At 49.3% G+C, this 27,055-nt stretch overlaps 1 protein-coding gene across 11 annotated transcripts in view; it reads left to right on the forward strand.

The window, feature by feature from the left end:
- The window catches only part of FRYL (FRY like transcription coactivator), a 2,496,013-nt gene that overhangs the window by 1,347,491 nt on the left and 1,121,467 nt on the right, over nt 1-27,055 (forward strand). For all 11 annotated transcript variants that reach the window (XR_013608325.1, XM_078678213.1, XM_078678216.1 and 8 more), the window contains one exon: nt 9,311-9,479. Coding sequence is in view for 10 of the 11 variants with exons in the window: in XM_078678213.1 (XP_078534339.1) it covers nt 9,311-9,479 (169 nt within the window). In the remaining variant the exon portion in view is untranslated. The remainder of the gene's footprint in view (nt 1-9,310; nt 9,480-27,055) is intronic.

The raw sequence follows: 27,055 nt of genomic DNA on the forward strand, positions 1-27,055 counted from the left end.
GTCCAGTCTCCACCTCCATGCGTGGAGATTGAGCGGCGACAGTTGAGGCCATTTGACTTGCCTCCTGAAGTCTGTGATGTCATTCTGGCAGCCAGGCGTCCCTCCACCAAGTCGGTATACGCCTGCCGGTGGAACAGATTTGTGGCATGGTGCACAGCAAAGGCTGTGGATCCCCTTTCTGCCCCTCTGTCTGAGGTTCTCCTCTTCCTCCTTTCCCTTGCCCAGCAGGGCTCTGCTCTGGGCACTATCAAGGGCTATCTTTCTGCCCTTTCCGCCTTCTTGAGGCTACCTGATCAGCCATCTTTGTTCAAGTCCCCTATTGTGTTAAGATTCTTAAAGGGCATCACGCACATGTATCCTCCAACTCCGTTCGTGATGCCTCAGTGGGACTTGAACCTGGTTTTGACTTTCCTGATGTGCGCTCCCTTTGAGCCCCTTCATTCCTGTCCTCTCCGTCTTCTCACCTTAAAGACGGCCTTCCTGGTAGCCATCACCTCTGCCAGGAGAGTGAGTGAGCTCCAGGCTCTTTCTGTTCAACCTCCTTTCTTGTCTGTTCATCCTGATAAGGTGGTTCTTCGGACCAGACCTTCTTTCCTGCCCAAGGTAGTCTCTGCTTTTCACATTGGGCAGTCCATCACCTTGCCCTCCTTCTTCCCGCCTCCGCATCCTTCAAAGGATGAAGAGCGGCTCCATCGTCTGGACCCAAAACGTGCGCTTTCATTCTATATGGATCGCACACGCCAGTTCCGGGTGGATGACCAACTGTTTGTTGGCTACGTGGGTGAGAAGAAGGGAAGGGCGGTACAGAAACGGACCATCTCTCGGTGGGTCGTCCTGTGCATCAAAGCATGCTACTCTTTGGCTCGGAAGGAGCCTCCTGTTGGGCTGAGGGCCCATTCCACTCGGGCCACGGCGGCTACTACTGCCCTGGGCCGGGGAGTCCCTTTGCAGGACATTTGCCAGGCGGCCACGTGGGCCTCGCTGCACACCTTTGCGAGGCACTACTGCCTGGACAGTCAAGTCCGGAGGGATGGCTTCTTTGGCCGTTCGGTCCTCCAGGACTTTCTGGTGTAGGTTGTATTGGTTCGCAGACCCACCACCGGGGTTGGTATTGCTGGGGTATCTATTCTAAGGTAAGGAATCTAATACTAACCTGTTTCTTTCAGATGAACAAGTTACTTACCTTCGGTAACGATATATCTGTAAGAAACAGTAGTTAGTATTAGATTCCTTACCGCCCCGCCCATCCTCCCCGTTCTGCGAACTGATACCTAGGGTTAGGGACATCCCTTTCAGGGCCCTAGTTTCAAATGGCACCAGTGTTGGTTCTCACATGGCTCTGCGTGTTCTGGCGCGGAAAAGCTGTGTGCAAAGAACTGACGTCAGCGCGCGGAGGCGGCGTCTATATACTCCAGCGACGTCATCACGGCGCACGACGCCGACGACGCGGAGCCGCAGGGGACGCCTGCAGACGACGCCTACCGACGCGCAGGGGTACTGCTACGCAAAAGTTTCCGGATCCAGACTGACGCCTGGGGATATTCTAAGGTAAGGAATCTAATACTAACTACTGTTTCTTACAGATATATCGTTACCGAAGGTAAGTAACTTGTTCTTTTAGGACACAGTTATGTCTGGTTATATGTACTTGATGCTAAGCGTGGTTTAGTCAAACACAGTCTAAACAATGTATTTTGCATTTTAGATAACCCCTGACGAAGGGCCAAACATACGGCCCGAAATGCATTGGGATAATGAGTTTTATGGATATGGACATAACTTACTTAAGCTTTCGTGGCGCAGAATAAGGCTTGGATGAGCATTTCTGCCCCATTTAGAGTTGAGCGAATACGTAAGCGGTCCCCCTTGTGACATGTGCAAAAATGAAAAATGAAAAACATGAAGAAAGCAATATCTTGTGGATAATGAGGATTAATGAATTAAAGAAGAATAATACTAAAGGATTGATGTGTCGGCATATTTTGTGATGCCATGAACATTTAAGCTGTGCACCCGGTAGGAGTGTAATACACTCCATTTTCAGTGCATTTGTACGAAACGCGGCGGGCTGTCCGCGGTCTCCGGGTTTGCACGCGTCGGAGGAGAATAAACAACACGAAAGAATTGAAACAATTGGAGGAAGGGAAGGTGTGCCCGAAGTCATCCTTACAGTCCGGCTCCGATCATGCCATTTATGCCAGCCCCAATGACGCCGTGGCAGTTCCCGGCTCCGCCGAGGTCGTCACCGGCTCGTCCGAAGTAGACGACTCTGATGCCGGCGTCACCCGCTCCAAGTAGACATCGGGAGCATACAACTGGGCCATCGAATTCGGTACCGACGTCGGTTCCGGCTCCATCTGAGTCGTTTGTGGATCCCGTGCCGAGGCGTGTAAAAGAGAGGTCCAGGAGAGAAGCACAACGCCTCTTGGAGGAACAAAGTTATGCCGACTCTCGCCCTGACTTAGAGGAAGGTGAGCTGGGTGAAGATTGTTTTGAAGAGCTGGCTGATGCCAGTGGCCTGGATTTTTCCCCGGAGTGGGAATTGCCCTCAGGGCATGATGCGCCTTCAAAGGAAGTCCAGCCATATCATGTGGTGATGAGAAAGGCTGCGGGACTTTTAAATTTAACATTACCAACGGTTGAATTTAAGTCAAACCTACTAACAGAAGTACTTCACTCACCGAGTTCGGCTGTGGAGCCTTTACTTCCATTTAATGAAGCATTAACTGAGCCCATTATGGAGGTGTGGAAAAAGCCACTTTCTGCTCCTGCTGTATCCAAGAGTGTGGCTAGAAGGTATAGGGTAGCTCCAGAAGACCCTGCATTCTTGACATCTCACCCTTCTTCAGAGAGCCTGGTGATTTCAGGCTGCGTTCTCTAAGAAGTCAATAAGTGCATTTCCCCAAGTTCCTGGGGACAAGGAGGCTAAAAAGCAAGATCAGGTTGCCAAGAAAACTTTCTCATCTGCAAGTATGGCTTTGAAGTCTACAAATGCCACTTATTTCATGGGGAGGTATGTGCATGCACTTATGGACTCAATGCGTGCTTTGGCTCCTAAGATCCCTGAAGAAAACAGGAGTGATTTCGAGGAGGTGTTGTCTGACACCCAAGCAGCGGCACGCCAAGTAATTCAAAGCGGTCTTGACACAGCTGATTCTGTGGCTCGAATTATGGGTACTGCAGTTGCTACGCGAAGATCGGCTTGGCTAAAGTCCTCGGACTTTTCTACTGACGTACAGGCAGCGATTTTGGATGTGCCATTTGACGGAAAAGGACTCTTTGGCAAGAAGGCAGATTCAGCCCTGGAGAGGTTTAAAGACAGCAGAGCTACTACCAGGTCTTTGGGTCTCCAAATTAGAGGTGCATCGGCCAGAAAGTTCAGAGGATTTGAACGCTCTTCCTTTCGGAACTTTGGACAAGGTCAGCAGCAGCAGCAGCAGCAGCAACAACAGCAGCAGCAGCAGAACACCTTGTACAGGTCATACAGGGGGATGCAAAGGGGTCGTCTTCGAGGGCGTCAAGCCTCTTCCTCCTCCACCTCCTCCAACCCCCAGTCTCAGAAAAGCAGCCCTAGATACGCCATTCAGGATCATGTGGGTCCGGTGGGGGGTCGGCTTACCTACTTTCTACGGGATTGGGAAAAGGTTACATCAGATCTTTGGGTACTCAATCTCGTAGAAAATGGGTATGCCCTTCCCTTTCGGGAATTTCCTCCCAATTACCGTCCTTGCCAAGGTTATTGCACGGAGGAACATCTGTTGCTTCTACAGGAGGAAGTACAGACTTTATTAAGAAAAGGTGCGATAGAGGTGGTCCCAGAGCAGGAAATGGGTCAGGGATGCTACTCCCGGTATTTCCTGATCCCCAAGAAGGATGGCAGACTTTGTCCAATCCTGGATCTCAGGATCTTGAATCTCTATCTGAAACCAGAGAAATTCAAGATGCTCACTGTAATAAAGTATAATGGTAGTCATGAGGTATATCCAAGTAGAGATTTATTAAGTTATTACAGGATCATTGATGTAGCTTACAGGATCAATTCAAGATGGTACAAAGTTAATCCAAGCTAGTACATGGCCCCACCAGGAGCTGATCTTCATAGCTCAACCCACTCATTCCAACTGTCACTCCTCCAGTCCACCAGGCATACCAACATTCCACACTGTCATCATGCACTCCCAAGGTTCCATACACGCAGACACATGCAAACTAGCTAAGCTGCTGTAAATGTAGTCACAACACTCACCCTTGCACAGGTTCTTCAAGCGCTGCTCGAAGAAGACTGGATGGTGTCACTCAACTTGCAGGATGCGTATTTTCACATCCCAATCCTGAAGTCTCACAGGAAGTATCTCCGTTTTACGGTAGGATCGCAGCACTATCCGTTTGCGGTCCTTCCTTTTGGAATTACTACTGCGCCTCGAGTCTTCACCAAGGTGATGGCGGTGGTGGCAGCACATCTCAGAAAGTCGGGGATTCCGGTATTCCCCTATTCCCCTATTTGGACGACTGGCTGATCAAAGCAGAGTTGTCAGAGAAAGTGCTCCAGCATCTGCAAGAGACAACTTGGTTGTTGTACCGTTTGGGTTTTTCGATAAATGTACCCAAGTCTCACCTGGTGCCCTCCCAGCGCAACCTGTTCATAGGTGCCGTACTGGACACAACTGTATGTCGGGCATTCCCCCCTCCTCAAAGGATTCGCGACATACTGGAAATGGTTCCTTTGTTTCACAGTGGAGCGATAGTTCCAGTCCTGAAGGTCCTTAGTCTGCTCCGTCTGATGGCTTCATGCATTCTGTTGGTCAACCATGCACGCTGGCATATGAGGGTGCTCCAGTGGTGCCTTCGCAGGCAGTGGTTTCAACACCAAGGGGATCTCAGGGAGTCAGTGAGGATCTCCAGAGAGGCTGCAGCGGATGTATCTTGGTGGGGCGTGGAAGGCAATCTGTCACAAGGGAAGCCTTTCCATCTGTCTCCATCGGTGGCCACTGTGATAACTGATGCATCCACTCTAGGGTGGGGTGCTCATCTGGGGGATCTGGAGGTCAAGGGTCTTTGGTCTCCAGAGGAATGGTTGCTTCACATCAACCTTCTAGAATTGCGGGCAATACGTTTGGCGCACAAGGCCTTCCTACCTTCCCTTCGCGGTCGGTCAGTGCAAGTCCTGACGGACAACACGACAGCGATGTGGTACATCAACAACAGGGAGGAGTAGGGTCGCAGTGTCTCTGCAGAGAGGCTCTGCGGCTCTGGTCTTGGGTTCAGGACCATCAGATTTGTCTGATGGCAAATCATCTTGCCGGGGTTCTGAACGTGCGAGCAGACAGTCTGAGTCGTCACTTCTCGGCCGACCACGAGTGGAGGCTCCATCCAGAGGTTGTTCTCGGCATCTTTCGGATGTGGGGAACTCCTCGGGTGGACCTGTTTGCCACTCACGAGCATGCTAACTGCCCGTTGTTCTGCAGTCTCCAGTATCCGATGCAAGGAGCCTTGGGGGACGCGTTTCAGTTGAGTTGGGGAAACCAACTCCTTTACGCGTTTCCTCCCATACCCTTGATTCCTCGGGTTCTGAAGAAGATTCGCCGGGCCCAAGTCATATTGGTCGCCCCGGATTGGCCAAGAAGGGTGTGGTACACATATCTTCTCCACCTCTCCTCTCACCCGCCGCTCCGTCTCCCTCTCAGGGCAGACTCTCTCAGATGGATGGGCAGGTCCAGACATTACACCTTCATGCCTGGAGATTGAACGGGGCAACCTGAATACCTTTTCTTTCCCGCCTGACGTGGTGGATATCATCTTGTCAGCCAGGCGTGACTCCACTAAGTCCATCTATTCATATAGATGGTCAAAATTTGTCACTTGGTGTGGGGAGAAATCTATTGACCCTTTGAGAGCCCATTTGTCTGATGTTCTCCAGTTTGCCCTCTCTCTGGCGCGGCAAGGGCTTGCTGTTGCCACAGTTAAGGGCTATCTTTCAGCGCTGTCGGCATTTCTCTGCTTGCCAGACCAGCCATCTCTTTTTAAATCTCCTGTAGTTTTAAGGTTTTTTAAGGGCCTCACAAATAAGTTCCCTCCTACTCCCTTTATTGTGCCTCAGTGGGACTTAAATCTTGTTTTGACCTTTTTAATGGGTACTCCCTTTGAGCCTCTTCACAAATGTCCTATGAGGCTTTTGACTCTTAAGACAGTCTTCCTCGTTGCAATAACCTCAGCAAGGAGGTTAAGTGAGCTTCAAGCTCTTAGTTCCAAGCCCCCTTTCTTGACCATTCATGCTGATCGAATGGTTCTTAGGACCAGGGCTGCTTTTCTCCCAAAGGTGGTGTCTCCTTTCCACCTTGGTCAATCCACTACCCTCCCTACTTTTTATCCTCCCCCACACCCTTCCAAGGAGGAGGAGAGATTACACCGTCTGCACCCCAAAAGGGCGGTGTCCTTTTAACTGGACAGATCTAAAGACTGTCGGTTGGATGACCAGCTCTTCATTGGGTTTGCTGGCTGCAAAAGAGGAAGAGCGGTTCATAAAAGAACTTTGTCAAGATGGATCGTCCTCTGTATAAAGATCTGCTACTCTTTGGCCGGTAAGGAACCACCAGAGTGCATAAGGGCTCATTCTACAAGAGCTAAATCTTCAACCTCCGCATTGGCTAGAGGTGTTCCAGTAGAGGACATTTGTAGGGCGGCAACTTGGGCTTCCCTCCACACTTTCGCGAAGCATTACTGCTTGCATTCCGAAGGGAGGAGGGACGGCCACTTTGCGCGCTCTGTCCTCCAGGATTTCCTGGTTTAGAAGAGTGGACACCCTCCGGGAGTGGGGACTGCTGTGAGACTATATTCACAAGGTGAGGAATCCACTGGCAGATGTATCAATCAGAAGAACAAGTTACTTACCTTCGGTAACGCTTTTTCTGGTAGATACAGTATCTGCCTGTGGATTCCTCACTGGCTCACCCGCCTCCCCGTTGTCCGCTCTTCTATACCAGAGAATCTGTGTTGTAAATATTTTATAGTCAAGGAAAATGTGTTATTTCAAATGTTTTCTTATATTTACTGTACGCTGTGTGTTTTACCTTGGCTATTGTGTACTGTGTATACTATGTATATATCTACTGTCATTGGTCCGTCCGTGTGCCTCGAAGGCACGGAAAAAAGGGCGGAACTGCTGTCATCACGCCGGCGAGGGCCTATTATGGGTGTCGGTGAGGTCAGCCGAGTCGCGAGCGATGCCGTGCCTCTATGACGTCCAAGTCAGCGCGAAGCTACGAAAAGAATTTCCGAATGTTGCTGACGCAAGGGGGATATTCACAAGGTGAGGAATCCACAGGCAGAAACTGTATCTACCAGAAAAAGCGTTACCGAAGGTAAGTAACTTGTTCTTCATTTCTCCTTCTGGCCCTTCCACTGAAGAAAGTGCCACCTTTGCTGTTACACAGAGGGCTGTAGTACACAAAAAAAGATGGCTGAAATACTTGAATGAATCTCAGCCACTGGTAATTACTCGGGACGCATCTGACAATGAGTGGGTTACGGTTTCAGGTCCGCTTTCTTTATTATTGCCAAATTAATAAGCTGAGCTCATTGCTGATAATTGAAAATTGTCCGCAATTGCACGGTCATTTACTAGTGAAGAAAGTCCTAGCATTATACAAAAGTGTTTGTATGTATAGCACAGTATTAGTTTAAGCCAAATTGCAACAAATGTGTGTTCTTTACCTCACCCTAAGGCCCATTATTCAGACCCCACATTTTAATTTGGGTACAGTGACTGCCCGATTATTTACAGTGGGGTTATTAGTTTGCATTCTGTGTGATCAAAAAGGGGATCAACACTGACTTCAGTAAATGTTGCTTTCAAAAATACTATTAAGATATTTTCAGATTCGGTTTTAGGAGGATACCGGGGGTAAACTGTGGATTAGGGCAGCTACCACCTTTGTTCCGTTTTGTGTGCCCACGTTTGTTTGGGCACACATAGAGGAACATGTCTATAGCTGTTTGTTTTTTTCCAGATCGTTTATTGTGCTGTCTTGCAGTTTTGTATCAAATCAATGGGTAGCTAATTTCCTCCGTTCCTGGTGCAACTGCACAGGCTTCAGAAATGAGAATATGTTCTTTAGACCATGTAGGAGTTCACTCGCTGCTTGACTTCTCAACCGGAGGAGACACTGCTGGCAACCTCATTACAGGTTACTCCAGTTAGGTAAGCCAATTAGCAATGTGTTATTGCAGTGCTTTCTGGCCACCAAAAGTTGAGGGAATATTTGAATGTGACTTTTAATAAGGGGCATTTGACCAGCATGATCAAGAAAGAAAAAGGTTACTGCACATTTGTCTGTCTTTTCTGAAATTTGTACCAGACCAGTAATTGCCAGGTAGACAAGGACAGTGAGACAGTGATCATTAACATGTGGTTCGCGGACCCCAGTTGTCTGCAACGTCTACACAGGGGGACTGTGACTGTCTAGAAAATAAAATATTTGCAGTTTGCTAACATAGATGCACCTAATAAAGAAACATTAAAAAAAATCTCTGTAAATGTGGAAACATTTGAAACTGAAGACTAAATTACGTTTGGATGCTTAGTTTATTTATTGGGAACAGAGCAAGCTTAACAGACAGTAGTATGGACAACTAGTGGCCTCAGTTGAAGCTCTAGAAGGCTGTGACAAAAAGAGAAGATGCATTAGAAGCAAAAAAGACACTGATACAGCGAAGCCTGGGATATTGCTAAATAAACCTACATTCTGACAAGTTCAAAACTTTAAATGAAAATTTCGATTGTTTTTTTTTTTTATTAATGAAGCATTTCATGATTTATTTATTTATTTGATCTATACTGGTTTCTGTAGTGATGTGTATTTCTTTGAGGTTAAATCATAGAAATTGTTTAGGAAGGAGTGGTGGGAAGTGGGCTGGCCACAGAAGCCAAAAGGTTAAGAACTGCTGGACTTGGTTAATCTTCTGAATTGCTAGGTTGAGCTGCTGAAGTGGGCTTCTGCTGTTGCATTCTAGGTTTGCACATTTGTTTAAAATGGTGATATCTTGGTTTCTTTTTGTGTCTGAATGTACAGTGTGATGACGGAAGACTCTACAATGGGGCTTCAGGAGAGATTTTTAAATTTTTCATCGAAGTAATCAGTGGGTGGGAGGCCAGTGTCTCTGGTAATCTGGCATGTTTGTTCACAGGTTGTGTTGCATCTTCTCTACCTTGCAATATATGTGGTAATTTATGAAAAAAAGTATGCATTGTAAAAAAAAATGACATCTTGTATTTCGTTGGTTAGTGCTCAGATTTTCCTGTCTTTGCATGCAGGTAAAAAAGATTATTGTCTATTTGGGAAGAGATAAAACAATGCAACTTCTAGAAGAATTAGTAAGTGAACTGCAGCTTACTGATCCAGTCAGTTCTGGAGTAACTCACATGGATAACCCACCATATTATCGCATCACTTCAAATTGTAAAATTCCTTCTGTTACCTCAGGTAAGACATGCTTTAGCTTTACCTTTTAGGATACTTAACAGTGTGATGTCATATATTAACATTTTCTGTATACCCATCCCGCACATTTCTTACCTTATCATCCGGGCACTAAATTGGAGCAAGAAAGGCTTTTCCCACAAGTAATAGCTCTGCAGAGCCGCCAGGTGGTGCCATGTGACTTCAGTCGCTGCTCTTCCTACTCCGGATATGATGACTTCAGTCTGTGTATTGTGACATTTTTCCTCTGCTTACTGACACCAGTCCGGAGATTTGTTTTGCTTTCAATAAAAAAGATTCCTAGTGGTTTTGACAATAACTAGGTCAACTGTCACCTCCTAGGTCTTTAAGGATTAGCACAGTATTGATAGTGGTGAAAGATATACTTTTCCGATATCTAAAATATCAAAGTATTGTCTGGTGTCTTACGATGATCCCTCAGTGCATGACTCCTGCCCATTCAAGCACCCTATGATCATCAGAGAGCAGAAGGTAGAGCTGTTCTTGATGAGACAAGACCACAATTAGGAGTGAGAAGTGTATGAAAGGTTTTACCCTCAACTCCCCTTATCATATACAACAATACTTCTGGAAGGTTCCCTTATTTTGTTGGATCCTAGTAACACTTTGTTGGAACAAATTGAGAAAATAGACTCAAGCGCAGCATGTATATTAGGCGCTCTGAAAAGGTTTTTTAAACAGATGGTGCATCAGTGTCTCTCCTGCTTTTGTAATACTCACTTCGTCAAGGGACCGCGCCAACGTCTTTACCTATTTGGCTATTCGAACTTTGTAACAAGGGGCGGAAGCCGGCTGTCTAGGTTTAATCCTTTCTCGTTATGTGACCACCAGGCCTGGGCGTAGTTCTGCTACAAGGAACTCGGCAAAGTTAAAAAAAAAGTCTGTGGAGTTCCGCAAGTGGCGGAGTGCCGTTGTCTTCCTGCTGGTCGCGTAGAAATTCTACCTGAGCGGCAGCTCGCGGTCGCAAACTTACCGTTCGCAAGCGGGGGAAAAACTCAGCTGCTCTACGCGAAGCAGAGTTTTCTGCACTCAGGGAGCTCTGTAGAGTGCAGAAAACTCCGCAACCGGAGCAGAGTTCACCGCCCAGGCATGGTGACCATCAAATGTGAAAGAACTACAAATTTCTTGAGAATTGTAGTTCTAGGTTTTTTATTTTTCCTCGGGATGTGAATCAGTGTCGTATTGGTCTTTGTCATGTAGATTAATAGTCAATGTAGGAGAGTAGGGTCTGCAATCCTATGATCACCCAGATTTTTGCTTTTTGCTGCACTGGTTTACGACTTTCCCTGGCTGTGGGCCTGCTAATCAGACCCACAGCCTAGCTGTTCTCTCTATCCAAATTGTACTCAGGTACTGAATTGGCACTGGGCCCTCTCCAAGTCCCTGTACCCAGGGCTGAGGTGCACCCAGCAGTCTCCCAGGGGCTGAAGCATGTATTATGCCACCCCTGGATTGACTAACTAAAACTGACACAACTGGCTGCACGACAGCTGGGGCGAGGTGGTGTACTCACCCTTTGCTTTAGATATAGTATATCTATATCTAACCCTAAAATGGACACACAGATCTCCTATCAGTCACTCCTATGGCAGGCCTTAACAATCCTGAAGGCAGAGTGCTTGGAATCGTGTGAGATGGTGCTCTGGCATGAGCTGAGCCTGTCTGCGGCTTTCGGGATCTATCCCTTAGCCGTTTCCATGATATCGCATACCATATACTCTTAAGGGCATTATAATCCTCGCGGTTAAATGCCAACTCTGGTATCGCTTTATCAAAACATGTCGAGTAAGGTGTCATACGAATTGGAATACTAACCCCTCGCCAATTCTGGCGACGGGGTTAGCATTCCACCCTTCTAGAGGGACACGACATGCATGTAACCCATAACCCGGTTAAAAGTCAGACAGAGCCTTAGCATCCACAAAATGGATGCTGCCACCGAGACACAAGTCTGCCCTCCTGCTGCTGGGAGTCCTCCCAGAGCAGGAGATAAGGACAAAGGGTTTCCTGCCAGGGGCGGTGCCAGCACCGTCCCAGACAGGGTTTTGTGTATTGTAGGTAGGCAGGGCTTTAGAGGAAGGTGACTGCACGTGGCACCCCGGTGCTCACTGTGCATAGGCTGGCTGGAACCAGTTCCAGGGACACTCCAGACCCTGTGCTGGGGAAAAGCCCGCCAAGGAAGTGGGTGTAACCACCCCCCTCCTGGTCCCACCCCTAGGGCAGGACTTAGTCGCGTGCCAGCCCCCTTTTCCAAGATAAAGGTAGAGACTGGCCCCCTTCCAAATCAGATCATCTTTGAATCCTGAAACTACTTTCCACGAAAGGAACTCAAGACTTCTTCCTAAGATTTCTCCCTTGTGACTAAGGAGTAGTCACCCTGCATCCGCAGGCACCATCTTAAGAACACTGCGGTCTGCTGCAAGTCTCTCCTCCGGATCAAGACTGCCCAGCTCGACGAGAACCGGCTTCCCTGGCACCTCTGACCTCTACCTACATCATCAGTCACGCTGAGATTCGTGGGTGTGACGAGACCTCGAGGGACCGGCCATCTTCCAGACTGCACGACTTCTGCACAGCAAGCCCACCGAGTAAATTCCTGGTGAGTGCTTTGGGGTCCGAGAAGCCCCCACCCTGAGCAGCTCCAGCACCGAAGAGCAGCCCCCCAGCATCTCCACGATCGGCGTGGGGCCCTTCTGCTTTTTGCTGCTCACCGCGTTGTTTGGCTACTAGCCCGCTGGCTTGTGGCCTTCCGAACGACGCCCGACGACAACACTGCTGCTGGTCTGGTTGCTCCAGACTGGCCCTTGCTTCCCTCCATCGGAGAAGTACCCTGGACCCTCCTTGTCCGGCTAAGACGCCATTTTAGGTCCACCGCGTGGGCCTTGCATTTGCCAAGACTTGTTGCCCAATCCTGGGTCCAGCGACGTCGACAGCAAGAACCTTCGTGGGACAGCTCGCACCTCCATCCTGGTCGCCGACAACGCCTCCTGGTCCGAGAGACTGCAGAGCCCAGCAGCGCCCACTCACCTGACTGCGGTACCTTCGCCCGGTGCCATCCTGGTGCCCACTTAATCACTGGCTAGTGATTCAAGAACTTGGTCCCCTCTGCTTTCAGGTTTCCTTCTTCCTTGATCCAGGCTTGGATCCATCGAACTTTCCTTCACTGGTCGCCTGCCAGCAACTTCCTTCTTCCAGGCTCCTGGTCCGGCAACGAGATCCCCGACGTCTTTTCAGACCTATGCAGCTGCAGCCCCTGGGCTAGGTAACTTCGGCACTTCGGTGTCCCAGCATAGCCTCACTATCTAAGGGTCAGGATCCACTGTCGTTTTCTCCCTACCAGGTCGGGTTCGCCCGTGAACACTAACTTTGCCTTTACTAGCCTCCATAGACTTTGTCCCGCATCCCGCGTGAGAGTGCACACTCTGCACCCGAGTCCCCTAGGTCTCCTAGAAGTAATCTAACGATTCCCTAGACAAGTCCTAGCGATTCCAAAGCCTATTAGTACTGTTACTTACCTGCTAGTAATTCGCATTCCACTTTTAGAATATATGGTTTTTCGTGCCCCTCGGGCATTTGTGTATAACGTGCTAACTTAAGTATTTTCATAAGAGTTTTGTTGTGTGCTTAGCACCCTGTCCTCATAAAGAGTACAGGGTTGTTGTGATTCTAATAAATACATTGTTTATTTTCATAACACTTGTGTGGTGTCCTTTCACTGGGTGTTCAAGGGGTAATGTGATGGTAAAACAGCCGGCTTAACACGCCCTCTAGAGTCTTAGCCTTAGACTGCTCGTATCCATGCTACTAGGCTAGCTGGTCTATAAGGTTGACTTACAACCAATCATCAATAAGGGTTGTTTGGACTGATATATAGTGATCACTAGAATAGTGAGCACTGCACATCAGGCCAACTTCTCACAGTCAATATTTTAGGCTCGGATTCATAAGTGATTACATCACAAATTACAGGGTTTTATTTCTTGAACAGAAAAGCACTTCCTTTTCTTTGTGGCAGTTATGTGATCTGCTTATGAACTAAATATAAAAAGGGAATGGATCACTTGACCGGAGTAACCAGGGTTTGCAACGTTTGTGTTGGTTTACAATAAAAAACCCTCATTCACGTACACAAGCCGCAAGGCTTGGTTCTCCTCCCTGTTTAAAAACCTGACAGCATCATCATTGGGTTTCTTTTTTTGTTGTATGCTTTCCTCCATCTGGAGGTGAACCACTGGTTATTACAGTAGTGATCAACGAAAAAAGAGGGGTGAACTTGCTCTGGTGAAGTGAATTGTAAATGTGGCCCTAAAAACTCGTATTGCCTAGATTATATTTTTAATAGGTCTAGGATCGAGATCGTTTAAAAACAGTGTTGTGCGTAGTAAGACCTGTCGTCAGTCTACTGCACTAAGGTGTCCAAAAAAAGTTCAACATGTTTCAGCCCTTTGGTTTGCCCAGACGGGTCATGGGGGCTTTCTTCAGGACCTAAGAAGAGAAGGGAGTCCGTGTATTGTCACAGTGAATCAAGATGTGGTTCACTTGATTCTGAAGTGGTCAATTAGTACCTGTTCAGTGGAGAGGGAGTTAGAAGGTAAAAAGAAAACATAGAGGAATGTCAGACTTCACAGTCATTGAACAATCAATAGTGCCGTCCCATAATGTATATTAACATTATGTATATTGACATAAAAGATGCACTTGAAAGGAAGTCAATTGTTATTGAAAAGAAACTCAAACGAGAAGGTACAAAACAAAAAAATTGCAATACTTTATCCCGATTAGTGCTAGAATAGGGGTTTGGGGTAGCTCCCTATTTATGCACTGATGAAAAGATGTTACATATAGTGATTGCTGCGCCAGTAGTCGCTGTTCGCTTTAGACAATATACAGGTAGATTTGTGTAACTTAGTATGTTACACAGGTAGTGCACATTACACGGGTGGGTGGTGGAGCAGAGCCCTGATCATTACGCATATTTATTTTTAGCGTGGTGGGTTCCTAAGTTTCCCGCTAGTCGTGCGCAAAAATGCTAGAATTAATACTGTATTTTGATGCCTTTTGGCGTTTGTTAAAAAATGGGGGGACAATGTGCAGTCAATTCTGTTTTCAGAGCCCTGAGCATTTAGCATATTTCTTTCTAGCATTTGGGGTCCGATGTTAGGTCTGCGTGTGTTTGTGAGTTGCCCCCTAGACGTACGCAACAATGCTAGCTTAAGACATTAACCTGATGTATCTTCGCCTTTGTTTAAAAAGGAGACTACGTGCAGTCAGTTGGGTAGGCCCGGGTCTGTCGGCGACTTCCACACAGGTGCAAGAATTTCCTGCTACCATGGACCGCCTGTTTAGGCCCCGGGCTCCCGCCTGCGTGCCCTCTGGCCCTGCGGTCCCGTGTTGGGATCCTGTTGGGCCGTCGGCGGCTCCGGCGCTGCAGGATCCTGCGCTGCTGGCTCCGGCCACTGTGCCACAAGGTCCCACCCTGCCGGCTCCAGTTTCACCCTCGACTCCGGCGCTGCAGTGGATGCCATTGGTTCCGCCCCTGCCCTGGTTCCAGGACAATTTTGTTCCTACTAGGTATCAGCATTGGGACACAGCGGCGGTTCGGCCTCGTCCGGAGCCGTTCCCGATGCCGTTTGTTCCTTCCCCTGCTCTGCAGCCATGGTCTGTACCACATGCGGCGGAGGTGGAGGACGACTGGGAGGGGTCCGAGGACACTCTTGCTCGTCAGTGTGTCTCTGAGCAGCACTGGGCGGACGAGTTAGAGGAGGCCGGCGGCCTTGATGTCTCCTCTGACCTATTGTTTGTTTCTCCTCCGCCTACCATGGAGGAGGGCGCTTCTTACATGGTGGTGCTCAGTCGGGCAGCTGAGGTCCTCAACCTTGACCTCCCTACGATGGCTCTAATAACTAATCTCCTCACTGAGGTGCTCCAGACGTCGTCCATTTCGTCGGAGCCCCTGCTGCCATTTAATGACGCCCTCACTCACGTCCTACTGGGCACTTGGTCGCGGCCACTCACAGGGGCCCCTGTGGATAAGAACGTCGTGTGACCCTGCCTTTCTGACCACTCATCCTACACCGAGAGCCTGGTCATCCAAGCTTCGACGTCCCAGATTTGCCTTTCTCACGGCTCCACCGGATAAGGACTTTAAGAAGCTGGAGCAATTCGACAAGCGGTAGTTCTCTTCGGCCAGCTTAGAGCTGCGTTCGGTGAACACTGCATGCCTATAGGGCCGCTATTCCCACGCGGTGTGGGATACCGTTGCACAGGTGTTGCCTCAGTGTCCTGAAGAGACCCGAGCTGTGCTGTCCCAAGCTGTTGCCGAGGGTAAAGATGCAGCTAAGTTCTCCATTAGTTGTTGTTTGGACACCGCTGACTCACTAGGTAGAGCAATGTCTACGCCTGGTTGAGAGCTACCGGGTTCTCGCCAGATGTCCAGAGCTCCCTCATGGTCATGCCCTTTGAAGGCACTCGCCTGTTTGGTGATAAAGCCGACAGTACGTTGGACCGTTTTAAGGACTCGCGGGCCATGGCCAAGTCCTTAGGTCTTTCCACGAAAAGCCTAACCACTCCTGGTTTTCGTTGCTTTCGTGGCACCGGAAGGGGCACCCAGGCATGTTCCTTCAGCTATCCTGTGCAGAACCAGCCTCGCCACGGGCACGTTTTCCTCAGGGCTGGGTCTGCGAATCAGCGTGGGGGTCAGGCCACCTCCTCCCGCTGCTTCTACCTCCAAACCTTCCTAATCCGAGCTTTGGGGGGCACCCCACGCCAGTCTGTGGCAGGATCCGCCATCACCTCCCCCACTGGCACACTGTCACATTGGATAAGTGGGTGTTGCAGATCATCCTCAAGGGTTACTTCCTTCCCTTGCAGTCCACCCCTCCAGCTATGCCACCTCAGTACCACCGCATGTCGGGGAAACACTTGGCAGTTCTCCGGCAGGAAGTCACAACCCTCTTGGCCAAGGGGGCAATCAAGTGCGTTCCTGGGCCAGAAGCAAGGAATGGTAGTTATTCCCACTACTTTCTGGTCCCCAAGAAGGACAAAGTGGGGTCTGCGTCCCATCTTGGACCTCCGCAAAGTCAATCGCTTCCTCCAGAAGGAGAAGTTCAAGATGCTGACTCTGGCTCAGGTCTTGGCTGCCCTCGACCCTGGAGACTGGAGGGTAGCGTTGGACTTGCAGGATGCATATTTTCACATCCCCGTCCTGCCAGACAACCGGTGTTATCTGCGGTTCACGGTAGGCCTTGAGCATTTTCAGTATGCTGTGCTCCCCTTCGGCCTTACCAGCGCCCCTTGGGTGTTCACGAAAGTGATGATGGTAGTCGCAGCTCATCTGCGCTGGCCAGGGGTGTCAGTCTTCCGCTACCTCAATGACTGGTTGTTGAAGGCGCGCTCGCACCAGGCGGTCATTCCCACCTTCAAACTACGGCCGACCTCCTGCATTTACTGGGGTTCTCTATCAGCGTGCCAAAGTCACACCCAGCGGTTCTGCAATCGACGCTGTTTCGGGTCCATCCTCCAGAGCAGTGAGCCTGGGATATTCAGGCTCTGATTTTGATCTTTCATCCTCTATCCCGAGTTTGTCGGGATAACCCTCCGGCTCCTGGGCCTGATGGCCTCCTGCAAGTGCACATGCCAGCTGGCATATGCAGGTTCTGCAGTGGGACCAGAAGTTCCAGTGGGCGCAGCATCAGGGCAACCTGTCTGATCATATCAAGATCTCGGATGGCACTGCACGACAATTGCAGTGGTTGCTCATGAATTGCAATTGGGTCAACGGCAGATCCCTCTCCCATCCCCAACTGGAGCACACAGTGGTGACAGATGCGTCCCTCCTGGGATGGGGAGGCCACTTGGGAGAGGCGGAGATCAGAGGCCTCTGGTCTCCGGCGGAGTCCTGGCTCAATATCAACCTTTTGGAACTTCGGGCGATCCGACTTTCACTGAAGGCATTCCTTCCCCCTGTCCTGCAGGTGTTCACGGACAACACCACCGCCATGTCGTATTGCAACAAACAGGGTGGGGTGGGGTCCTGGACCCTATGTCAGGAGGCTCTGCGCCTCTGGACATGGCTGGAACATCAAGGCATTATCTTGGTGGTTCCACACCTGGCAGGTTCTCTGAACGCCAGGGCGGTCAAACTCAACCACCGGTGCTTGATGGATCACGAATGGCGTCTGAACTCTGACGTGGCGCAAGGTCTCTTTCTGCAGTGGGGAGAGCCTGGGTTAGATCTATTCGCCACCGAAGAGAACGCGCAATGTCATCAGTCATGCGCGTTGGAATTTCCAAAGTGGCACTCACTCGGTGACGCTTTTCGTTGCGAGTGGAGGTATATTGTACGCCTTTCCGCCTATATCACTTCTGCCCAGAGTGCTGAAGAACATTTGGCACGATACTGGTATCCCGAGCTACTCAACATGGCGATCGATCCCCTGATCCAACTTTGGGAGGATCTTCTGTCGCTGCAGCAGGGGACGGTCTTCCACCCGAACCTGCCCAGCTTCCTCCTCCATGTGTGGAGAGTGAGCGGCTACAGTTGACAGCTTTCCATCTTCCTCCCGAAAGTCTGTGATGTCATTCTGGCAGCCAGGCGTACCTCCACGAAAACGGTACGCGCCTGCAGGTAGAATAAATTTGTGGCATGGTGCACAGCAAAGTCTGTGGATCCCCTTTCTGCCCCTCTTTCTGAAGTCCTTCTGTTCCTTGTTTCTTTGGCACAGCAGGGTTCTGCTCTGGGCACTATCAAAGGTTATCTTAAAGCCATTTTCGCCTCTTTACGGCTTCCTGATCAGCCTTTTCTTTTTAAGTCCCTGGTTGTTAACCGCTTTCTGAAAGGCATTACGCACACCTTTCCTCCCGTGCCACTCATCATGCCACAATGGGACTTTAACCTTGTCCTGGCATATCTGATTTGCGCTCCCTTCGAGCCCCTTCTTAATTGTCCTTTGCGTCTTCTTACTTTCAAGGCGGCTTTCCTTGTAGCTATCACCTTTGCCAGAAGAGTGAGTGGGCTCGAGGCCCTTTCTTCAAACTTCCTTTACTTTCTGTTCATCCGGACAAGGTGGTTCTCAGGACCTGTCCTTCTTTTTTGCCAAAGGTTGTCACGCCCTTCCATATCAGGCAGATATCACTTTACCCACCTTTTGTCCGCCTCCGCATCCTTCCTAAGAGGAAGAGAGACTCCACCATCTGGACCCAAAACGTGCGCTCCTGTTCTATCTAAAGCTCACACAACAGTTCTGGGTGGATGATCAACTCTTTGTTGGCTACGTGGGCGCCAAGAAAGGTCGGTCTGTGCACAAACGAACCATCTCTTGGTGGGTCGTTTTGCTTGTTAAAGCCTGTTACTCCTTGGCTAAGAAGGAACCTCCAGTGGAGCTGCGTGCCCATTCTACTCGTGCGACAGCAGCCACTACTGCTCTGGGACGGGGAGTCCCTTTGCAGGATATCTGTCAGGCAGCTGCGTGGTCCTCGCTGCACACCTTTACCAAGCATTATTTCCTTGACAGCCAAGCCCGTAGAGACGCCTTCTTTGGCCGTTCTGTCCTCTGGGATTTTCTGGTGTGATCTTTGTTCGCAGGCCCACCACCGGGGTTTGTATTGCTGGGGTATTTATTCTAAGGTCAGGGATCTATCACTAACGTGTTTCTTTCGGATGAACAAGTTATTTACCTTCGATAACGATATATCTGTAAGAAACATTAGTTTGTGATAGATTTCTTACCGCCCCACCCATCCTCCCCTTTCTGCGAACTGATTTCTAGGGTTAAGGTCATCCCTTTTAGGGCCCTAGTTTTATGCACCAGTGGTCAGTATCTTGCATGGATCCGCGTTCCTGGCGTGGAAGGTCGTGTACAGAACTGACGTCAGCACGCATGGGTGGCACCTAAGTAGTCTCCGGGTCGTCATCTCGGCGCATACAACACCAGCGATGGACGGGGAGTCGCACAACACCACCTACTGACGCCCAGAGGTACTGCTAGCGAAAACTTTCCAGATCCAGTCTGATGCCTGGGGATATTCTGAGGTTAGGAATCTATCACTAACTAATGTTTGTTACCGAAGAAAATTAACTTGTTCTTCCTGTAGCGAGGATGGTCTTCTACTATTCCACCAATTGAGAGATTATCTCGAAAGATTGCTTTATACTCCATCTTATCCTCTTGGGATTTGTCCTCCCGTTCCTATCCTTGATGCACGCCTTCTGCAAGGAAGTGTTTCCTGGGACATGCCTTCAAGTCCTTGTCCATTTGTAAAAGGGGCCATAGAGGGCAGAGCAGCACAGGATTTTGCTATCCTAACATATTGGTTTCCATGTAGGGCAGCGTTCTAAGAACCATTCTGGATTTCCGGCTCTTAAGCCTTTTCATTCAAGCAGACAAGTTAAAAATGTTGTTCTTGGTTCTGCTGGCCATCAACACAGATAATATGATGTATCTGCAGGTCCCCTATTTTCCTCTACTGGTCCTTATTCTTCGCAGACATTACCTCTGCTTCATGGTGGATAAAATCTCAGCACAACCAATTTGTGATTCATCCTTTTGGCCTCACAAACACTCTGCACGTCGTCACCAGAGTGCTAGCCGCAGTGGCAGTCTCTTAGGCAGTCACAAGGTCATGCTTTTCTGTACTTGGACAACTGACTGGGAGGATGGAGTCGCCTGTAGTCATCATGGAACATCTGCAGCACACCAAGACTCTTCTTCATAAACTGGGTTTTTGCATCCTTCTTCAGACGTTCTACCTCTTCACTGCTTGAAGCCTTTGCCTCACTGTTCGAGGTTGACACAGCCTGCATAAGAGTTTTTTCCCCTTAGTGGTTTCAAGGTCTGATTCTTATATTTCGGTACCTGTCTTTGATCCCGGTTCTGCTGGCCCTCACCCTTTTGGGCTTGTGTAATGGTTCTCAGGCAGGTTCCGCAGGAGCGCCAAGGATCCGATGAATATTCCACAGCCTTCCCCTACGGCCTTCCGACTCTATCAAGCACTAGAGTACCGAGAGGCTCGCCAGGGGAAAACAGGGAGACAAAACAAGGAAAGGCGGGGAAAAAATATTCTTCTTGGTTTGTAGACTTCTGTGTGGGCGGACATGCACCTGGCCTGGACCTCTGATGGGTGTAGGGGCTAAAACCAAAACAGGAATTACCAACCCTCAGAAACATGCACAAAAGAACAACAGTCACCTCTATAGTTTATGTGTGCTACATACCAAGAATAAATAAACTTTGCTGGCATATAACTGTGGATTGGTGACAGGGGTTTGGTTGAGTTACTGTGGAGGAACAAACAAGAAACACAATAGTGATTACTCGAGGAGTACTGTGCACTTGTATAACACTGTTCAGGATTATAGTAGTCTTACTTGGTAATATGTAGAAGACTCTTAAACCAACATCTGTATTGCAGTAGAGCCCACCCGAACCAGAAGGTAACATTCACGTAGAACTAACTGGCTGAGATGTAAAACAAACATTCATTAATACAAGAATGACTTTATAGAGAATAACATAGAAATAGCGCACTGCGCTGTTACCGTGATTCTGGGAGAAGTGGAGATGTATCATTCACGAGTCCACGCAAGTGCAGAACCCACACACAGCAAGTATGGCCAGGAATGCAGGAAGTGAGGGAAGATGATATGAACCAAGAAGGAAACAAATGGCGGGTAAGGGAACCACCGGATGGCGGAGACTAAGCCCGGCCGCCGGGTGAGGGAAGGACATAAACACTGCTAAATACCTAAAGGGTTCCCTGCTAGGCAGCGGGGAACAAGCCCGGCTGAATTGCGGAGCAGGTAATAGGGAATGACGGGGAAGCAGCAGCCCGGCCAGACGGCGGAGTACAAACCCGGCCGTCGGGCGGAGCCAAGGGAAAAAAAGGAGAGGTCAGTGCACTGCCCGGCCAGACGACGGAGCAAGACCCGGCCGTCGGGCGGAGCCAGCAAAACCAAGGGGAACACTGACACACTGCCCGGCCGGACGGCGGAGTGAAACCCGGCCGTCGGGCGGAGCAGTCTATGAACAAGCGGGGCTCAAGGACAAGTTCCAGAACTTGTAACTACAGCAGGAACAAGTAGATAGCCTCAAAACGCAGAGGAACGGAGGAGAGCTCGTTCAACCACTAAGGATATCCGGAAATCAGGCAACAGGAACCAGGACAGGAAACGCAGTAACGGGAGCTTGACGCAAGGACGTAAAGCGTCGCTCCAAGGGCTCTAACAGCTTATGAAGGGGTTTCTTAAAGGGACCGCCCGTTTGCGGACCTCGAGGCATGACAGCTTGATGGTTTCATTCATCCCATTGGTGCTAGTTTATCAAAACAATTTCCAGTGGTGCCTGAGACTACAGTGGTCCCAGCATCAAGGGGGTCGCTTGAGTTGCATAGAGATGTATAGTCTCAAGTCTCCATTGCTGTATGTGTGCCACTCGAGTTTCTCAGTGTACCAACTAGGTAAAGCAGTCGGGAAATAACGCATTTCTAAATGGACTTCTTTGACAGGTCTGATAGCAACCTTATGTGCACTAAAATCATCATCATCAGCATCATCATCATTGTAAACATAATTTTTTTAGCTCCTTTGAAGTGTTTAACTGTTTTACAACAGCTAGGTTTTTCATTAGAGGTTGGGAAATCTAATAGCATCCAATCCAAAGTGAATTGTTTTTAACAGGCATTACTTTATACGCCAGTCTTTCCACCAGTTTAGAGATTATATACATTTCCCAAATGATGTAACAGTACATAGCTATTCCAGTACATTAGATCTGAATGTTAAGACTTTCGAGTCTAACTACCTTGCCTCCCATTCTGTATGCTCTTCTCTTCATGAGGTAGCATCAGGTAGTGTTTGAATCTCTGTGGATTCCAATTTGGACAGAACTGTTGGGCAAGATCGTGTTAGGAAAGACATTCAACCTAGGACTAGACTGTTGGATGTCCAGTATTCGTTCTTCAATAGGAAGTTGTTTCTGACCCATAGTGTCCGTTTTCCATAGTGACATGTGTCCCTTCGTGAATAAGAGTGCACATCTGGGCTAACGTACCTACTAGAAGCAGCCAGCACCAGCACAACATAGCAGACATAGCTTATGTGAAAACCATCAAAGTTCCTTTGCAAAGATAGTGTAGATCTTTGGAGTTGGCAATAAACATGCCAATTGGTATATCTGGTAGCTAATGTAGTGGGATTCGGTATGGGGAGATAGTAGGTTACCCTCAATTGGTCATATATGGAAGCTTCAGGAGGATGTCTGTTGTTTTTTTGTAATGGTGTCTCTAAGACATTTATCTTTCCGATGGATACTTATAACTACTGATTCCTGACCTTGTGGAATGCACCCAGGTGCCAGAGTGGATCCGGGCATTCTTCAAAGCATTGCTTCTGTGTGCCGGTTGGTGGCATCCAGTGGCTCTGAATCTGCTTTGCCCCACTGTGAATGTGAGATTGGAGCTATAAATAAGCACCATCTCTACACGCTGTGAGTTCCTTTACTTCAGTGCTTTTGAAAGCAAATATAGAGCTTGCTTCCAAAACTTTTCTCCTAGCGTTCAATGGAAATCTGACTATCAAAATGACAGGTTTTAAACCTTGTAGGAACTGTTACCAGCTGATGGCTGTGACAGACCCTCCCCCCAGCGAGGTATGTCTCAGGTGTATCGGGTGCTTGCACAACTTCAAGGTCTTGCTTGGACTCTTGTCTGAATGAAGCCTAAGGCCACTTAGGACCGTGAAGCCAAACTCTGTCTTGCCAAACGATGTCTGGGACCGGTTCCTAATGCGTTCCGGCGAAATGTCCTACTTGCACTCCAAGTCTTCAGGTAAGTCAAAGTCGAAGAAAAAACATAAGACGATGAAGCAGAATTCTTCGATGTTGAGTATTCATATCCATCAGCGATCCTGCAACAAATAGAGGCTTTCAAGGAGGCCATGTTGCAGATTCTTTTAACTCCACTGCCAGCGCATGCTCAGCTGTGCCACTCATTTTTGGGGTGCGGTGTTTCCCATACATGGTCGGTTTTATCCTGAAGGTATACTATATACTATTGTGATTGTGGATCGGTACAGTCTAATTCACACTTTTTATTGACCCACACATGAGTAGATTGGGTCATCAGCCATGATGAATTGCCATGATCTCTTCTGACAGTAAATAGGCAAGAAACCGGTTGACCTTCTTCTACACATCACCTTGTGCTTGAATGGACCATTGTATCCACTTCTAGCCAGCTATTGTTTTTAACCTTAACAAGGAGACCCAGTTACTACAATTGCTTTGGGTAGTCCTTAGTTATTTTTACCTCACCTTTACACCAATCTACTCACATTATCGCACCTACACCACACCTTACTCTTCACATCGGCAACAAATAAAAGAACTCTGGCAAAGAGCCCACCTGTGGGGCCTGTTTGGTATTGCAGCATCGACTCAACCAAGAGGTGCCTAATGATAAAGCGTGACACCCTTCGGGGTATGTGAGGGCCCTTACTCCTGAGGGATCAGATTCCACAATCTGTCTCTACAGGTAGCCCCGACCTCCTCTTCTTTCATCTGACAGAAACTGCATACCATTTGTTGTGCTTTGCCTGAGTGGGGCATGTATGCTGGACCTCCATTCGCCCCTAGTCATCCCCCTATATTTTTCTCACTATTGTTTAGGTAGATACACTGTCCCTTTGGACAGAGGGGCGAAACCAATTGTCAAACAGGTTTCCCAGGGGTTGCAGCCCCTTGGTAGCCATTCCTCTGGCCTGGGTTGGGCTAAGGAGCTCTACATGCCATGAGAGGGCTTCTGCCATCTTGAGAGTGGGTAGGATAGGCACTTCTGGGATAGCTAGATGACACACTTCGCAGGAAGTGATCATTGGGGGAAGAGAACCTGGTAGCCCTTTGGCTAGTGACCACAACCTTGACTGGGGGCATTTTCTGGGCATAAATAGGGCACCCCTTGCACCCAGAACTAAGATCCTGTTTGTAAGTAAATGGGGTGTATTATATGGTATGGTTGTGCGACCCTATCATTTTATACTTAACAACCCTTTTGGGTCCCCTAGGTTTTGTGTGTCAGACCCTTAGCTCAGCCTTGGATATATGTGGCACTGAACAGCAAGGCTTACACAGAGGAACACGTGTAAAGCATTTAAACAGCGCCAAAACAATTGAATAAGAAATCGGCTCAAAATATTCGACACCAATTTATGATTCTGGAATGAAAAAGATCCACTGGAGTGTTCCGGAGATATAGATTTTAAAAGCAATAATCAATCAAAGCAATTAACACAACTGTGAACAAGCCCTCTCAAAGTTAACAAATTGGCCTCTTAAAACATTTTCAAGAAAAGCTTAGGTAGGTGTCAGAGCAGTTGGCTAGAAGTACTTGGGGTGACCAACTTTGGCAGAGAGCTTCTCTGGGAGGCTCAGCAACATCCTCAAAAACAGTTACCTTCATAGAAGAAGCAGTCCTTCTACAGTTCCAGGCACTTTATCTACTTTGCTATTAATTTGTATGGAGTGGTTCTGATGCAAGCGATGAAAGATGCTGAAGATGCCCTGGTTGCTGTGAATGCAATGCAGTCAATGGTAGCCTTCCTGCTGGGATTACTCATCCACAAAGATGGTTTGGGGGTCCTAGTTGCAGAGTCGACATCCCACAAAGTCCTCTCCAGTCTGGCTGATATCCAGTTGACACTAGACTACCAGTTGCTCATTGTGGCGGTTTGATGGCCGTCGCCTCTTTGGCAACAGGGCAGACAGTGCGCTTGAGCGTTTCAAGAACTCCAGGGCTACGGCCAAGTCCTTGGGCCTGTCGGGCCAGCGCCAGCAAACTTCTGCCTTTCGCTCCTTTCGTGGCCAAGGAAGGGGCGCCCCTTCACGTCATGCCAGCCACGGGCCGCAGACTAACATCCAGCGCTGCGGAGGACGTGGTAACCGCCATGGCGGTGCAAGTGGACATCGGCGAGGCCAGTCCACATCCACCCCCGCAGCATCCTCCTCAAAGCCTTCCTAGTCTGAGCTTTTAGGCCCATTTGACGCCAGTGGGGGGCAGGTTTCACCATCACCTCCTCCACTGGCACACCATCGCATCGGACAGGTGGGTGCTGCAAATCGACTGAAGGGGCTACTCCCTCCCCTTCGAGGCGACCCCTCCAGCCTTGCCACCGCAGTACCACCGCATGTCGTGGGATCACTTGCATCTTCTGCTAGAGGAAGTTACAGCCCTCTTGGCCATGGGGCCATCGAGCGCGTTCCTGGACCAAAAGTAGGGTGTGGTTGTTACTCCCACTACTTTCTGGTTCCCAAGAAGGGCAAAGGGGGCCTACGCGGAACGTCAACGGCTTCCTCCGGAAGGAGAAGTTCAAGATGCTGACTTTGGCTCAGGTCTTAGCTGCCCTAGACCCTGGAGACTGGATGGTAGCGTTGGACTTGCAGGACGCATATTTTCACATCCCCGTCCTGCTGGCCCACCAGCGTTAACTGCAGTTCACGGTAGGCCCAAAGCACTTTCAGTTTACCATGCTCCCCTTCGGCCTTACCAGCACCCCTCGGGTGTTCACGAAAGTGATGGCGGTGGTCGCAGCTCATCTACGCAGATCAGGGGTGTCAGTCTTACCCTATCTCGATGACTTGTTGAAGGCAGGCTCGCCCCAGACAGTCGTCCGTCACCTCCAGACTACGGCCGACCTGCTGGGGTTCTCCATCAATGTGCAGAAGTCACACCTGTGTCCCTCTCAGAAGCTCCTCTTCATCGGAGCGGTTTTGGATTTGGCTCAGTTTCGGGTTTATCCTCCCGAACAGCGGGTTCTGGACATTCAGGCTCTGATTCCTATCTTTCAGCATTTATCCCGAGTCTCGGTCAGGTTGACGCTGCGGCTTCTGGGGCTGATGGCCTCCTGCATCCTTCTGGTGCATCACGCCAGGTGACGGATGCGGGCTCTGCAGTGGGACCTGAAGTTTCAGTGGGCCCAGCATCAGGGCAACCTGTCCGATCACGTCCTGATCTCGGAGGGCACTGCGAGACAGTTGCAGTGGTGGCTCACGGACCGCGATTGGGTCAGTGGCAGATCTCTCTCCCTACCCCAACCCGAGCACGTAGTTGTGACGGATGCGTCCCTCCTGGGTTGGGGGGGCCACATGGGAGAGGCGGAGATCAGAGGCCTCTGGTCTCCGGCGGAGTCCCTGCTCCCTATCAACCTTCTGGAGCTGCGGGCGATCCACCTTGCACTGAAAGCCTTCCTTCCCTCTGTCTGGGGAAGTGTAATGCAGGTGTTCACGGACAACACCACCGCCATGTGGTACTGCAACAAACAGGGCGATGTGGGGCCGTGGACCCTTTGTCAGGAGGCTCTGCGCCTCTGGCAATGGCTGGAACACCAAGGCGTCTCAAAACGCCAGGGCGGACAAACTCAGCGGTCGGTGCATGATGGATCGCGAATGGCGTCTGAACTCGTACGTAGCGCAAGGTCTCTTTCAGCAGTGGGGTTAGCCTTGGTTAGATCTATTCGCCTCAGAAGAGAGCGCGCAATGTCCTCAGTTCTGCACGTTGGAATTTCCAAGGCG

Source organism: Lissotriton helveticus, chromosome 2_2 (genome assembly GCF_964261635.1).
Source record: "Lissotriton helveticus chromosome 2_2, aLisHel1.1, whole genome shotgun sequence".
Classification (NCBI taxonomy): Eukaryota; Metazoa; Chordata; class Amphibia; order Caudata; family Salamandridae; genus Lissotriton; species Lissotriton helveticus.